The sequence below is a fragment of the Lactuca saligna genome, chromosome 6 (genome assembly GCF_052625555.1).
Source record: "Lactuca saligna cultivar CGN05327 chromosome 6, ASM5262555v1, whole genome shotgun sequence".
NCBI lineage: Eukaryota > Viridiplantae > Streptophyta > Magnoliopsida > Asterales > Asteraceae > Lactuca > Lactuca saligna.
The window spans coordinates 58,833,093-58,847,410 of record NC_136422.1 but is presented as its reverse complement, the minus strand read 5'-3'; the positions used below and the strand labels follow the sequence as shown (position 1 = coordinate 58,847,410).

The 14,318-nt window shown below is 36.3% G+C and overlaps 1 protein-coding gene across 1 annotated transcript; it reads left to right on the top strand.

Moving 5' to 3' along the window:
- The first annotated feature begins 11,239 nt into the window (after positions 1-11,239).
- LOC145002616 (uncharacterized) lies at positions 11,240-11,785 on the top strand. Its single transcript, XM_078961852.1, has one exon. The coding sequence runs from the start codon at positions 11,240-11,242 to the stop codon at positions 11,783-11,785; it is 546 nt and encodes a 181-aa protein (XP_078817978.1).
- Positions 11,786-14,318: the final 2,533 nt, after the last annotated feature.

The window sequence follows — 14,318 nt, the reverse complement described above, 5'->3', positions numbered from 1 at the left end:
CAATATTAGTTATATGTCATATATACGTGTATAGACATAAAGGTACTCCCAATTTTCATGCTTATCAAAACATCATTTGTAAGTTACCATCGGGGTAACACGAGATCATACTACTACGATTTCTAGATCAACGAGTCAGTTCATTCATGAGTCAATATTCATTACTAAGAGAACATATACAACGATACTAGAACGGGTAATATTATATTACATGCATACGAATACTTTAACAATTGTGATCCACTGTATGGGTTCATGTCTTAATTGTCATGACCCGGGTTGTAGCCAGAGTCTCTTGGAGGGAGAGCGTTGAGTTTGCGTATAGATCTATACTGGATTGACTATCCTACACCTTTCTGTTAGCTACAGTGGGACCGGCAGGTCTACGGGTGCCAAACGTCATAACCTATTTTTCGACTATACGTTGTCGATGTTACCAGTCAATAGTATGGTGCAACTTATCACACGATACCTTAATAAAAACCTGGTTTAAGGTAGTTAGTATCACAGTAGTTCATATAAAACGAAACTACCGTACTACAAGAAATTACCCATTGCATTTTGGTGATAGCCTCACCTAAACTTAAATGTACAAACTATATTTTGTTAAATGATAGTTACACTTGGGAAATTTCACACTTTTACATCAAACGAGCATACAAACTATTAAGCCTTGGTAAAGGGCTACTTTTATACTTTAAACAGAAAATATAGGTTTTTCTGAGAGATTCAAACATTTACAAACACTTACATACATTTACAACTCATACTTGCAACAGGTTCAAAACGTTTTTGATAAACGAACCACGACACTAAAATACTTATGAACTCACCAGCTTAATGCTGATCAACTCTTCCAAAATAACTTGTATTCTCAGGTCATCAGTAGACAGGTACCAATGCTAGCTTTTGAGAAGATGGAGCGCATTCAAGTCTCATCATACTATTTTGATATACATTATATTTTTGGTGTCTAAAACTGTACGGAACACACTTGTATTAAAATGTTTATATTTAATGCAATGGATGATGTTGTTTGCTTATTTACAATTACTGTGTTGTGATACTACACATGACGTCCTCCGCCCCAGAATGTTTCCGCCATTCTTGGTTCTGGGGTGTGACATTTAATCCCATGGATCCTAAGGAATATGGAAAGTCATGGCCATTAAGTTTTACATGGTATAACCCTAATCATGCCACACTATCTAAGAAGCCCTCTAGCATCCAAAATGGGACACTAGTATTTATGGAGAATCATTGAGCCGATTTGGTGTTAAGATATTCTCTCAAAAGTCATCCGTTGTCCGAAGGTGTGTTGTCATTCCATTTTAGGCATTCATACTATTTGTGCTAAGTTGTTAAAGGTCCAAAGTTTCCAACTACAACAAAAGTTATATCATCTAACTAGAATTTTGTAGTAAAGATACTTCATTGTATGCTAGTTAGGATGATGCTTTGGAAAAATAAAGTTTGCATGTATATTAGAGAAAACATAGATCCAAAGCATCTAGGGTGTCATGTACACCATAGGAGGTTAGAATGCTCAAAACCCTTCAGTGATATCAAAGCCTAGGGTTGTTTTCCAATATACTTGTTGCTACTTACTTTCAAAAGCTTTGAAAATCAATTTTCTGCTTCAGGACAGTGGACTCACCAAGTCTAATAGGGAACTCGCTGAGTGCCCTCAAAAAACTGACCAAGTCACCAAGTTAGTTCATCTACTTGAAGAGTTGGTGCTCTAGAATGCAGATTTTCGAGTTCTAAGGCTGGAATTGGACTAGGATCATTACCCTAAACTGGTTTTGAACTTATAAACCTATTTTTGATGTGGTAATGATCATGCTTATCTAATTTAAAAGACAATTATCAAAGTTTCATGTTCTTTATTAGTTTATGTGGTTAGGCTAATTACATGAAATTTGTTTGATATGAATTGTCTTATTCTTACAAGTTTAATTTAGATCATAGATAAATTATTTCATTTTGTACGTTACAATAGTTGATTTAAATGGTTTTTTGATGAATTCCATAACTTGTCCTCAGGTTATGGAAAGTGAAGAGTCTCATTTTTAATTATCATCATGAAATGGTTTTAAGTCTTCCATAACTTGTCCTCAAGTTATGGAACTTGAAGGGTCTTACATAAATGTTTTTTATGAACTCCATAACTTGTTCTCAAGTTATGGAATGTCAAGAGTTTTTTCATTAAAAACTATATTAAACTCATAAGTTATGGATTCCAAAAGTTTTTGAATAGTTCAAAACTTGGCCTCAAGTTTTGGAATTTTTAAATGTAAAAGTCTAACTTTAGAAGCATTTAATTTCAAACCCTAGAATTTTAAAGTTTAAAATTCGACCCTTATATTATCATAATATTATAGGTTTAATATTTGTATATATGTATAAGAGTAAAGTCAGTCTTACCGTTAGTAGTTCTCATTTACGAAGCTGATCTATAATGGGGTATAAGGTTACTACCTATAAAATGGCAGTTTAATGGGTGTCCACTCTCACCCACCCCTTCCTAGATTGGTGGAGGGTCGTTAGCCGAACGGGTAAGTTAGGACTTAAATTCTCATTAAAAGTATAATGAAATATTAAGTAACTTAACACTTATAAATTCCCAATCTTAGTTACTTAGGAAAATATGAATTTGGTGCTAACACATGAAATTGTACTTTGCATCTTGTTAAGTCATTAGTGGAACGTGTGTGGTTAACCGGAACACTAATATGGGACTGACAGTGTGTGGCAAAGGGTATCTTAATGTTAATCATAGATCAATGGAGTGTGTGTGGTTAACTGGCACATTGATTAGGTGGTTGTAACATTGGGTGTCCCAAGCTAATTTGCATGGTTATTCACACCTTTTTTGTGATCCTTGACATCCCAGTCACAAAATCGAAGGGCACAATCGAGATTTAAATATGCCATTGAAAAGTTCAATGAATCTCAAATGATCTAGGAATTTCAATCTATTTAAAACTTAATTATCAATTTTGTTTTTCATGGTGGAAAATTGGTTAATTGTCATTTACCTACCTTCAATTATTTTGCATTCGGATTACGACATCCCTATTTCGAATTGTTAAAATATTTTGTTGGGTCCTAACCTTAATATTTCATCTGGGTGTTATATTAAGGACTTAAATCAACTAAATTGGATATCTCCCATTGTATATGTCTAGATCAGACAACTATGGTCTTCCCAAATCTATTGGAACAAGCTTTCCTCTTGAAGATGATATTCCACAATATCATTCTTCACTTCCTCCACCTTCTCCAATTATTCTCCCTGACCCACAAGTTTGAAGACTTGAAAATTTTAGGGTTACTCAAGCCCTACTTGCAATGAAACATCAAGATGGAAGGCCGGTGTGTATTCACATCTTAGAGATGAAGTCACTTATTGACAGGCTGAGAGTATTGGGTGTTGTTGTCTCGAGGAATTCAGCTATTGACTGGGTTCTTTAATCACTTCGCGTTTCGTATAGTGAGTTCATTAAGGACTACTATGTGACAGAACACGACATGTCCCTTATTCATCTTACCTATGTGCTTGTTGCTGCTGAATCAACAATGATTTAGCACAATGGTAACGCAAACTTGATTGGAATATCAACTTATCAAACTTCCATAGGCATTGAGAATGGTAATATTAGAAGTCCAGAAAAGATTCCTCTTCCCAATGGAAAAGGATTGGCCATAGTCAACCCAGTTGACCAAACGGTAAAGAAAAAGGCTAAGTCTGAGATTGTCTCATGTACCAATGCAAAAGAAGCCATTTGTTTGTACTTCCATTTGAAGGGACATTGGAAGTGAAGTTGTCCTAACTACCTAAAAGTTCTGAGAGAAGGTAGAATCAAAAAATTTAACTTTGCTTCGAGATCATGCAAAAGAAAGGAAGCTTCAAAAAAGAATATGTTGAATCTGGTCACGAAGATGGATTTCAATCGCATGGTTCGATGATCGGATCTTTGAGCTTCTGCTTAAGAGTTATGATAGATTGCTAGGAAATATGTAATATCATTTGTAATTACATTTTAACTAGTTTTTTCCGCATTTTAATGAATAAATAAATTTTTTATTGATTTTATCTTATCTTATATCTCCTTACGATGGCATTTATGCGAAATTGATGTTTGTATGTTTCTATGTTAGCAATATGAATCTGATTCTTTTGTTTGTGGTAGAGTCAAAATATATACCAAATAAGGAAAGATTCTCATCACCCAAGCTTCAGTTGGATAGAAACTTGGAATCATGCAACTTGTAGTGTGTGATGAATGAGAACCTTCATCTTTGGTAAATTACGACTAATTTCTTGTTCACATGTATATGTGAGTAAAGTGAAGGAGTAGGGGTTCGGGTACACTGCGTGTGCACTGGTTAGGTCCACCACAAAGATTGATAAGGCTATTCGACATGATTTACTAAAGTTTAGTAAATATGGTTATGCTTACAAGTTTAAGTAAAATTCATAAACATTCGAAAAGTTTCAATGTATGGCAGAACGAGTGAGAAGAATCAAAGTCGGTAGAAAGATAAAAGTTTCTCCAATCTGAGAAGATGGGAAAATACTTTAGTATCATGTTTTATGATCATCTTAATGATTATGTAAACCATATCACAATTGATCCTCTTCGGACATCATAGTGCATTCTTATGGCTAAGAAGTGGATTCGTGAATTGTTGAAATAGTTAAATCAATAAGATGAGTAATACTTCATTCCAAAAACAAGTCTTAGAGTCATACTCCAAGATTGTGACTTGAGTTTCATAATCTTAAGAAGATTTATAACACTCATCAATGGTAGAGTAAAATGTTTTCTACTTTTATACATCTGAATTTGGTAAGTTGTGATGTTTTGGTTAAAACAAAGACCAACTAAGGCCAATTGTGTGAAGTGTTAGTCTTGATTAGAATCCACACTAACTTTTGAATATTTTTTTTTGTCAAAGAATGGTTCTTTAAAAGAGTCTTATGTGTCTACAGGTCAGTGGGAGTCTTAATGATCTTGAAAGTTACAAGAACCAATCAAGGGTGAACCTGTTGTTAATCACTAGCATGCAATTTGAGGTTTATAACCTATCATGTTGAAATATTTTTATTGTTGTGTTCATTCCAGTTAAATTTAACTATGCATATGAGTTCTGTGATTTCTCAATTGTCTGCATAAGACAACAACTTGGAAACAATGGTAGGCCCTTGTGCTGTCAGATGGCAAGAAATTAAGATTAAACATGTTTAGTCCATAAGAGATTTGAATTTGTCACAAACATAGTCTTATGATTATGGTTTGACAAATTCTCATGGGTAGGAACACATACACCATAAAATCTATGTGTCATAAGGTTTCTCTCCAATTCATGAAAATGATTGTGAGGAAACACTTTCACTAAGTAGATTTTAAGGAGATAGAATTATGATATTTGCATTCTTAAATTCAATTATGATTATGACATCCCTTTTCATAATTTGAAATGGAAAAGGATCTAAACATTTAGAACTTATTATCGTAAGTTCAGAATAGTTAAGACACACATGTGAGCTATATAAGAAAGGTGTATAAGTTTGAGAAGCCTAGATAAAGTCTTATCAAAGTATCTCATATTAGGAATCTGAAATTTGGTAAGAAAGTCAATAATTATTGATTTATAGAAGTCCAATTGATTTCTGGGTACATGTCAAAGATAGTGGGAGCATAAGTGTTATGCTATCAAGATAATAATTATTATGCTAGTGGGAGCATAATTATTATGGAAAGTGTTGAAAGTTAGCAATGTTAATTATGGAAAAACAAAAGGTTTCAAACTGCAAAGTTGTAGGGTTTTAAAAATTGTTTTGCTATAATTAAGGGAGAGGAAATTATACTTCATTTCAAAATCTAAAAGCTTAGATTGAGTTGTTAATCAAATTTAGTCAAATAAATATGAATGTTGGGATGGTTCAACATAAGGAAATTCTATATATGGAAATGTTAATTGCGTTCTCAGAATTTTATTATGCTTAAGTCTTCCCTCTTCATAATTCGAATTATGAGAAATGGAAAATAAAAATATTATAGCAAAAGACTGATCAACTATCATGTCTTTATGTTAGACTTTATAAATTGTGTCCTATACGCTTTGGGTATAGGATCGATTACATATGCTATAATATTCACGTGTTCTAACTTTCCAAATGCATAGGGAATTTAGAGTGAAAAAGGAATAGAACCGGATATAACTAAAGTGGTTAAACAACTGTTAAGGATAATCTATGGTTCGCCAATGATTGGTCACTTAAGGATAGTTGGAAGTATAGTAAATGATGGACAATATTGACATTATTATAAATAGACAGGAGTCTATTAATAATGAGTTGTCCTATGGCAAATATGGAATGTTTCCATATTAGGAGTTGAAGAATAGATGAGAAAGTTAGAAAATTTTTATGTAAGAAGAATGTTCAAAGGAATGTACTTTGAATTTAAGACTTCATTTCTATGGAATTGTCTTGTAACAATCTCCAAAGGAATATTTTGTAATATCATTGGTCAAGTCTCTGTGACTTTTGGTACCTAGACATTACAAAAAAATCATTGCATGATAGTTTAGAATCTAAATGTTTAGCAATTGATCTATTTAACAAAATCAGGACCATAAACAAACATATTGTATATGCTTGGAGCATGGCATAGATATTGTTTTAGTTCACTTATTAAGTTGATTATTCGAAACATTATACAATGAATAATGAGAAATCAATATGGGACTCAAAAGTTTTGGGTCATATAGGATTAGTATTATTCTTATGTTTCACTTTGCATGTTTGACTTCTCGAATAACTAGGTTATTTAAGCCATCCACCGTTGATCATACTTTGGAAGTAGGTATTGAGGCAAGACTTTCATGAGTGCGTCTGTAGAGGTATTTTAGTCATTGCACAAATTTGCTACAGTGTTCATGAGTGCTACTGGAATAAGATTCAAGTATTGGATTCAACCCACGCTCATCTGAATCACTTCATGGATTTTATCGTGAGTGATTGTGAGATGAGAATATCTTATATTTTTTAAACCAAGATGTCTAAGTTGTAGTTTCAAGTCGGTTGCATGTTGACATATGTAATCGCACCGGTAACTTGGTGTTATAAAACATATCGTTGTGTGTGATTTGTTGAGTAAGTACAAGCAAGCGTTTGAGTCAAAGTTTATCCATTCCTTTTACTCAATATGGATAACAGCGATATCTGTAGGGCCCTCGATGATTTAGTGATGACACCCTTAAGTGCTTGTCCAAGCTTGGACTGATTTGATTTGTTCAATTAGTCGATTTTCATAAATCGGAAATCAGGAAACAACAGATGGAAAGAGAGAATGATTATAATCCATGTCTCAGTCTATATGATATCTAGAATGGAGGAATCTATGATCCCTTATCTAATGGACACTTCATTGACTAGGTCAGAGTTCGACAACAACTTTTAAGAGCAACGATTTCTAGTCGAGTTGGACTCATGCTCACAATGATAATTATTAGACTTATCCAAGTGGGAGACTGTTGGATTAGGTGTCTAAGTCCATAACTATTATTGGTATGTACTTGAACCGAGAGTAGCATGGTCCATTTGGGTTGCATACCACCAAGAGAATTTGATAGGCTAGACTTTTGAGAAAAGGTTATTTATAATTTGTTAATTTATTATAAGTTCTAATATATTAATATGAAATCATATTATTTAATTATTATTGATGAAGGTTTAATTTGGAATTAATTTAGCAATCAAAAAGAGACTAATTAAATATAAGGGGTTGATTAGTAAATCACGCATTCTTATTGTGTGGGCCAATAATCCATGATTCCTTAGGTTGGGCTAAACGCATGTGACAACCCATGGATGATCCATGGAGGTTTAAAGCCATGGATCCCAAGGAATATGGAAGGTCATGGCCATTATGGTTTACATGGTGTAACCCTAATCTTGCCACACTATATAAGAAGCCCTCTAGCATCCAAAATAGGACACTAGTATTATTGGAGAATCGTTGAGCCGATTTGGTGTTAAGATATTCTCTCAAAATTCATCATTTATCAAAAGGTGTGTTTTGATTCTATTTGAGGCATTCATACTATTGGTGCTAAGTTCTTAAAGGTCTAGGATTTCCATCTACAACAAAAGGTATGTCATCTAACTAGAATTTTGTAGTAGAGATACTCAATTATATGCATGTTACGATGATGCTCTGGAAAAATAAAGTTTGCATGTATATTAGAGAAAATATAGATCCAAAGCATCTAGGGTTGCATGTACACCATAGGAGTGTTAGAATGCTCAAAACTCTTCTATAATAACTCACATAGAGTATCAACAACACATTTGATTTACGAGATAACATACAATTAGTTTTATATAAAGACAAAATTTCTTTACATATTTTACAGTACAATATTTGTTACATTTCGAGTCTTGGTACTTAAGACTTACAACTCATTTTTATGAAAATATTGGATTTTCTGGTAGTATACCCTATCATTTTCACGATGCACTACAAACCCTTTTTCATAGAAATGCTTATGAAATCACCACTTTAAACGTTGACGCTTTTCAGAATCACTTGTATTCTCAGGAAATCAGTAACAGGTAATAACAAGAAATTTGGAGGATGGAAAGTCGTCACATCATTTCCTTCATTTTTTTTCACATGAAACTGATGTCATGTAAAAAATATTTTAACACAATGTAAACTTATTGAACATTCAATGCAATGGTTGTGACGCTCTGTTTCATTTATATTCAATTGTTATGATGATGTACATAAAGTCATCCGCCCCCAGACGTTTCTGTTGTTCCGGTTCGGGGGTGTGACATATTGGTAACAAACCATTTTTTAAAGTAAATCAAGTATATCAAACCAAGTAAAATATACAACAATATATAATATGGGGCTAAAACACTCTGACTAAAAGTATACTTTTAAAAATATAATAATATTTTCATAAAAAGTATACATGCATGCATACTAGGAACAATGTCATAATAAGAATCATATAAAAGTACTTAGAGGAGTTAGACACTACGGCTAAGCCTAGATAATTATGTAATCATATATTGGATAAATATAGCTTGATCAACTATATTTATGTAAGATATGACCAACATGTGTTTAGGAATGGACGTGATGGATAACAAATCTAAAAGTTACCCACCCTAAAATTTTAGAATCAAAAGAACAACTAAAATATTGTAGGGGTGTTTTAGAATACTACAAAATCATACACTTAAGTCGTTCTTATATTTCTCACATCTCCATTCTCGCACAGACATCATTGCATGATTTCACCTACCTAGAGGCCCCTACATCCTTAACCATAGAAATGGTGGATGGATCGTAGAGGATCCCATGGAGGATCCTGAGGAGCTAGTAGAGGAAGAGGAAGAGCCCAAGGAAGAACCAAAGGAAGAAGAAGATGAGGAGGACCTAGAGGAGGAAGATGACAGGGAGGATCCAGAAGAGGAGTCAGATGCAGAATCGAAGGTCATTAACCCTCCTTACGTCACTCGAGTCCCCACACATTATTTAGGTTACAATGGACCCACGCGCCGCTCAGCAGAAGACTTGGAAAGGTGGAGCCAGCAACAATGCCAGTGTTCTCCTTTTGGATTGGAGTGAGATTTTTAAAACCTCCACCACGGAGGCTCGACTAAGAGGGCCCTTCTTGTCATGGTTCAGTGGATCTCACACCTCGGGGGCCAGACTAGAGCATTGGCGAACCAGATTGTTGAGCTAGGGGCTGCTACTGAGGCCACTGATGCCCGTACTCGACTACTAGAGAGAGACTACTCTTGTATATGCCATCTCATTGACGATCTCTATGAGGACCTTACGACTGCTCTAGTAGAGGTGAGGGATTACTGGGAGAGGCACGTGGCTCTAGAGGAAAGGATGATTACAGCAGAGCGCCGATTAGTAGAGATACACAGAACCTCGACTTCATCTCAAGGACCACAGTGGACTACCCGTCATGAGTAGGGCATATTCCACTCACACCCTTTTGTATTTATGAGTAAGTGTTGGCGATACTCTTTTATGTAGACCTTCTTAAAGGTTAATTTTCATGACAAATATGTACTAGCACTATGTTGTTCAAGAAATAAACATGTGTTTTATTTCATTTGAATGTTGTCAATTGTTATGCAATTGTTTTCTTGTTGTGATAAAAATCTATTATTAATTGCTTGCAATTTTTATGATAAATGTATGGATATACAAAACAAGGCATTCATTTACAATAATGTATAACCTTTAGGCTTCTCAAAAACTTATCATCATTCCGTCTTGATACTTTATGGCAGAAATATGCCACAAAGAAAGTCAAACAGGCGCAAGAACAACACAATAACAACTCCACTAACACCACCACCGCTACCTCCTCCACAAATGGACTCTACGGTGTTTCAATTTGTTGTAACTGCTACTGTGGCTCAAATCAGCAACAACAACAATGGAGGCAGAAATGAAACCAATAACTCCAACCAATGCGAGAATCAAGGGCACCAGCGAATGTGCTCATACAAGGCGTTTATGAATTGAAAACCTCGGATATACCTTGGACATGGCAAGGTCATTACCCTGATAAGATGGTTTGAGAAAAATGAGTCCAACTTTGCGATTTGCACATGCTTTGATGATTTCAAGGTCAAGTATGTTGCATGTAGATTCGCAGACTCAGCTTTGTCATGGTGGAATGGCCATTTTAAAATTTTGACTCTAGATATTTCCAACTTTAAGAGTTGGGAGGACTTGAAAACAATGATGCTCGAGGAATACTGTCCAAGTAGCGAGATGCAGAAGCTCGAACAAGAACTATGGAGCATGTTGGGAATTACAATTTGCAAACTACCATAAGAAAGGGAATACCGCCTGTTTCTACAAAGCCCCGACATAACCAACCACCGAAGCTGCTAATGCTAGGGTGAGTGGCACATGCGACAGCTGTGGTGAGGTCATGCATTTCAAAACGGGCTGCCTGAAGGCACATAACATAAATAGTGAAGGTATGGGAAGGGTTCTGAAAATGGGCATGAGGAGGCCATGAGGGATGCCACCGTGGTTATTGGTACGTTCCTCCTAAAAAACTCATATGCATGCATACTATTTGATACCGGTGTGGAGAAAAGCTTCGTGAGCCACCAGTTTAAACTCCTGCTCAAACATAAACCGAAACACTAAACGAAACATTCACCGTAGAGATGGCCAACGGAAAAACAGAACACACTAAAGATATATTTGTAGGGTACACATTAAATCTAAACAATCATTCCTTCCAAATCGACCTAATGTCGGTCACAATCAGTAGCTTTGATGTTATCTTCAGTATGGATTGGTTAAGTCTCCATCATGCCGATATTTTGTTTTATGAAAAGGTCATTCACCTTAACCTAACGAATGACAAAACCCTCGTCATTTATTGGGACAAACTTGGAAGAAATTTACAAATCATCTCTTACATCAACACACAAAAATATCTATGCAAAGAATGCCATGCCTTCTTAGCCCATGTAATTGATAAGAAGCAAGAAATAAAAGACCTCAAGGATATTCCCGAAGTCTGTAACTTTCCTGATGTATTTCCAGAAGACCATCCGGGAATTCCACTGATATGCCAAGTTGTGTTCCGAATCGACTTGACTCCTGGAGCAACTTCCATAGCTAAATCCCCCTATCGCTTAGCACCTGCGGAAATGAAAGAACTGTCTAGTCAACTGAGTGAGCTACTGAATAAAGGATTCACCTGACCGAGCTACTCACCTTGGGGAGCACCGATATTGTTTTTGAAAAAGAAGGATTGAACTTTCTGCATGTACATAGGCTATCGATAGCTGAACAAACTCTCAGTCAAGAACCGTTATCCTTTGCCCTAAATCGATGACTTATTTGATCAACTGCAAGGGTCAAGCTACTTTTCGAAGATTGATCTAAGGTTGGGATATCATCAGCTGGGGATCCAGGAGGAAGATATCCCTAAGACAACATTTCAAACTCGCTATGGTCACTACGAGTTTGTAATGATGCCCTTCGGTCTAACTACTCCACCAACAAGGTTCATGGACCTGATCAACCATGTGTGCCGACCCTATCTGGATAAATTCATGATAGTATTCATTGATGACATACTAATCTACTCAAGAAGAAAGGAGTAACACAACCAACACTTATGATAGGTTTTTTGGGGACATTAACGGTAGAGAAGCTATATGCCAAGTTCTCGAAATGTGAATTCTGTATCAGAAAATTAGATTTCTTGGGGCACGTAGTCAGTGAAGAAGGGATACATGTTGACCCTTCCAAAGTCAATGCGATTTCAAATTGTGCAACAACAAGAACACCGATAGAGATACGCCAGTTTTTAGGTCTTGTTGGCTACTACCAAAGATCTATAAAAAGTTTCTCTAAGATTGCAAAGCTGCTCACAACCTTAACACACAAGGTAGTAACTTTAAGATGGGGGAAAGAACAAGAAGTTGCCTTCTAAAAACATAATCATGCTTTCTGCAGTGCTCATATCTTGTCCCTCCCAGAAGGGACCGAAGACTTTGTGGTCTATTGTGATGCATCCAAACAGGGCCTAGGGTGTCTACTCATGCAATGAGGAAAGGTCATCATCTATGACTCAATACAACTCAAGACCCATGAGGTCAATTACAACACACACGATCTCGAATTGGGAGCAGTGGTGTTTACCCTAAAAATATGGAGGCACTACATGTACGGTACCAAATGCACTATCTTCATAGACGATAAGAGTTTGCAGCACATCCTCAACCAGAAAGATCTCAACATGAGACAAAGACGATGGGTAGAACTACCGAACAATTACGAGTGTGAAATTCGTTACCATCCGGGAAAAGCCAATGTAGTAGTAGACGCCCTGAGTCGAAAGTAATACTCGGGCTACCAAGTAAGTCATTAACCATGACTGTCCACTCTAACCTGTCTCTACAGATCAAAAAGGTTCAGCTGGAAACCTTAAAGCCTAAGAGTACCATCCGGGAAAAGCCAATGTAGTAGTAGACGCCTTGAGTCGAAAGTAATACTCGGGCTACCAAGTAAGTCATTAACCATGACCATCCACTCTAACCTGTCTCTACAGATCAAAAAGGTTCAGCTGGAAACCTTAAAGCCTAAGAGTGTCATAAGTGAATCCTTGCAAAGGATGGAGAAGAACCTTGTAATCAAGGATGATAGAGCTTACTATCTCATGGATCAAATCTAGACATCAAAGTTTGGTGGGTATAAAGATGTTGTCATGAATGAGGCGAAAGAGACAAAATACTCCATTCATCTTGATTTTGACAAGATGTATCAGGACCTGAAGAAACTATATTGGTGGCCGAACATGAAAGTAAAGATCGCTACCTATGTGCGCAAGTGCCTAACTTGCGCCAAAGTCAAGGTGGAATATTAAAAGCCCTCGGGTTTGCTCCAACGATGGGTGGACTGACACCATCTAGGTGATCTTAGATAGATTAACCAAATCCACACACTTCTTACCAATAAAGGAGACCGACAAAATGGAGAAGTTGACTACGACGTACATTAGATAAATCGTGCGACTACATGTGGTGCCAATATCTATCATCTCCGATAGAGATAGTAGGTTCACCTCGTAGTTTTGGCGGTCGCTGCAAAAATCCAAGGAGACCAAACTTGATATGAGTATAGCTTAGCACCCCCAAATAGACAATCAAGGTGAAAGGACCCATTCAACCGCTAGAAGACATGTTGAGAGCATGTGTGATAGATTTTGGTAAGGACTACGATACCTACTTTCCACTCATTGAATTCTCTTACAAGAACAACTATCACACTAGCATTAAGGTCGCTCCTTTCGAAGCTCTTTACGGACGCAAGTGCACATTACCCTTATGTTGGGCCGAGGTAGGTGACACACAGCTGGCAAAGGGACAGCAGCTGGCAAAGGGACAAGTACCTGATAGTATGCTCACTGGCCCAAAAATGATATCGGAAACCACGTAGAAAATCACTCAAATCCGTGAACACTTAAAGGTATGCCGAGATTGCCAAAAGAGCTATGTAGATAAGAAATGTAAATCCTTGGAGTTACAGGTCGGTGACCATGTGCTTTTAAAGGACTCTCCCTGGAATTGAATGATACGCTGTGGAAAACCTGGAGAGCTAAACCCAAAGTATAAAGGGCCATTCGAGATTCTTGCTAGAATCGTTTGGTGGCTTACAAGTTACGCCTACAATAAGTACTCAACAATGTACCTCCAATCTTCCACCTGTCCAACCTAAAGAAATATCTAT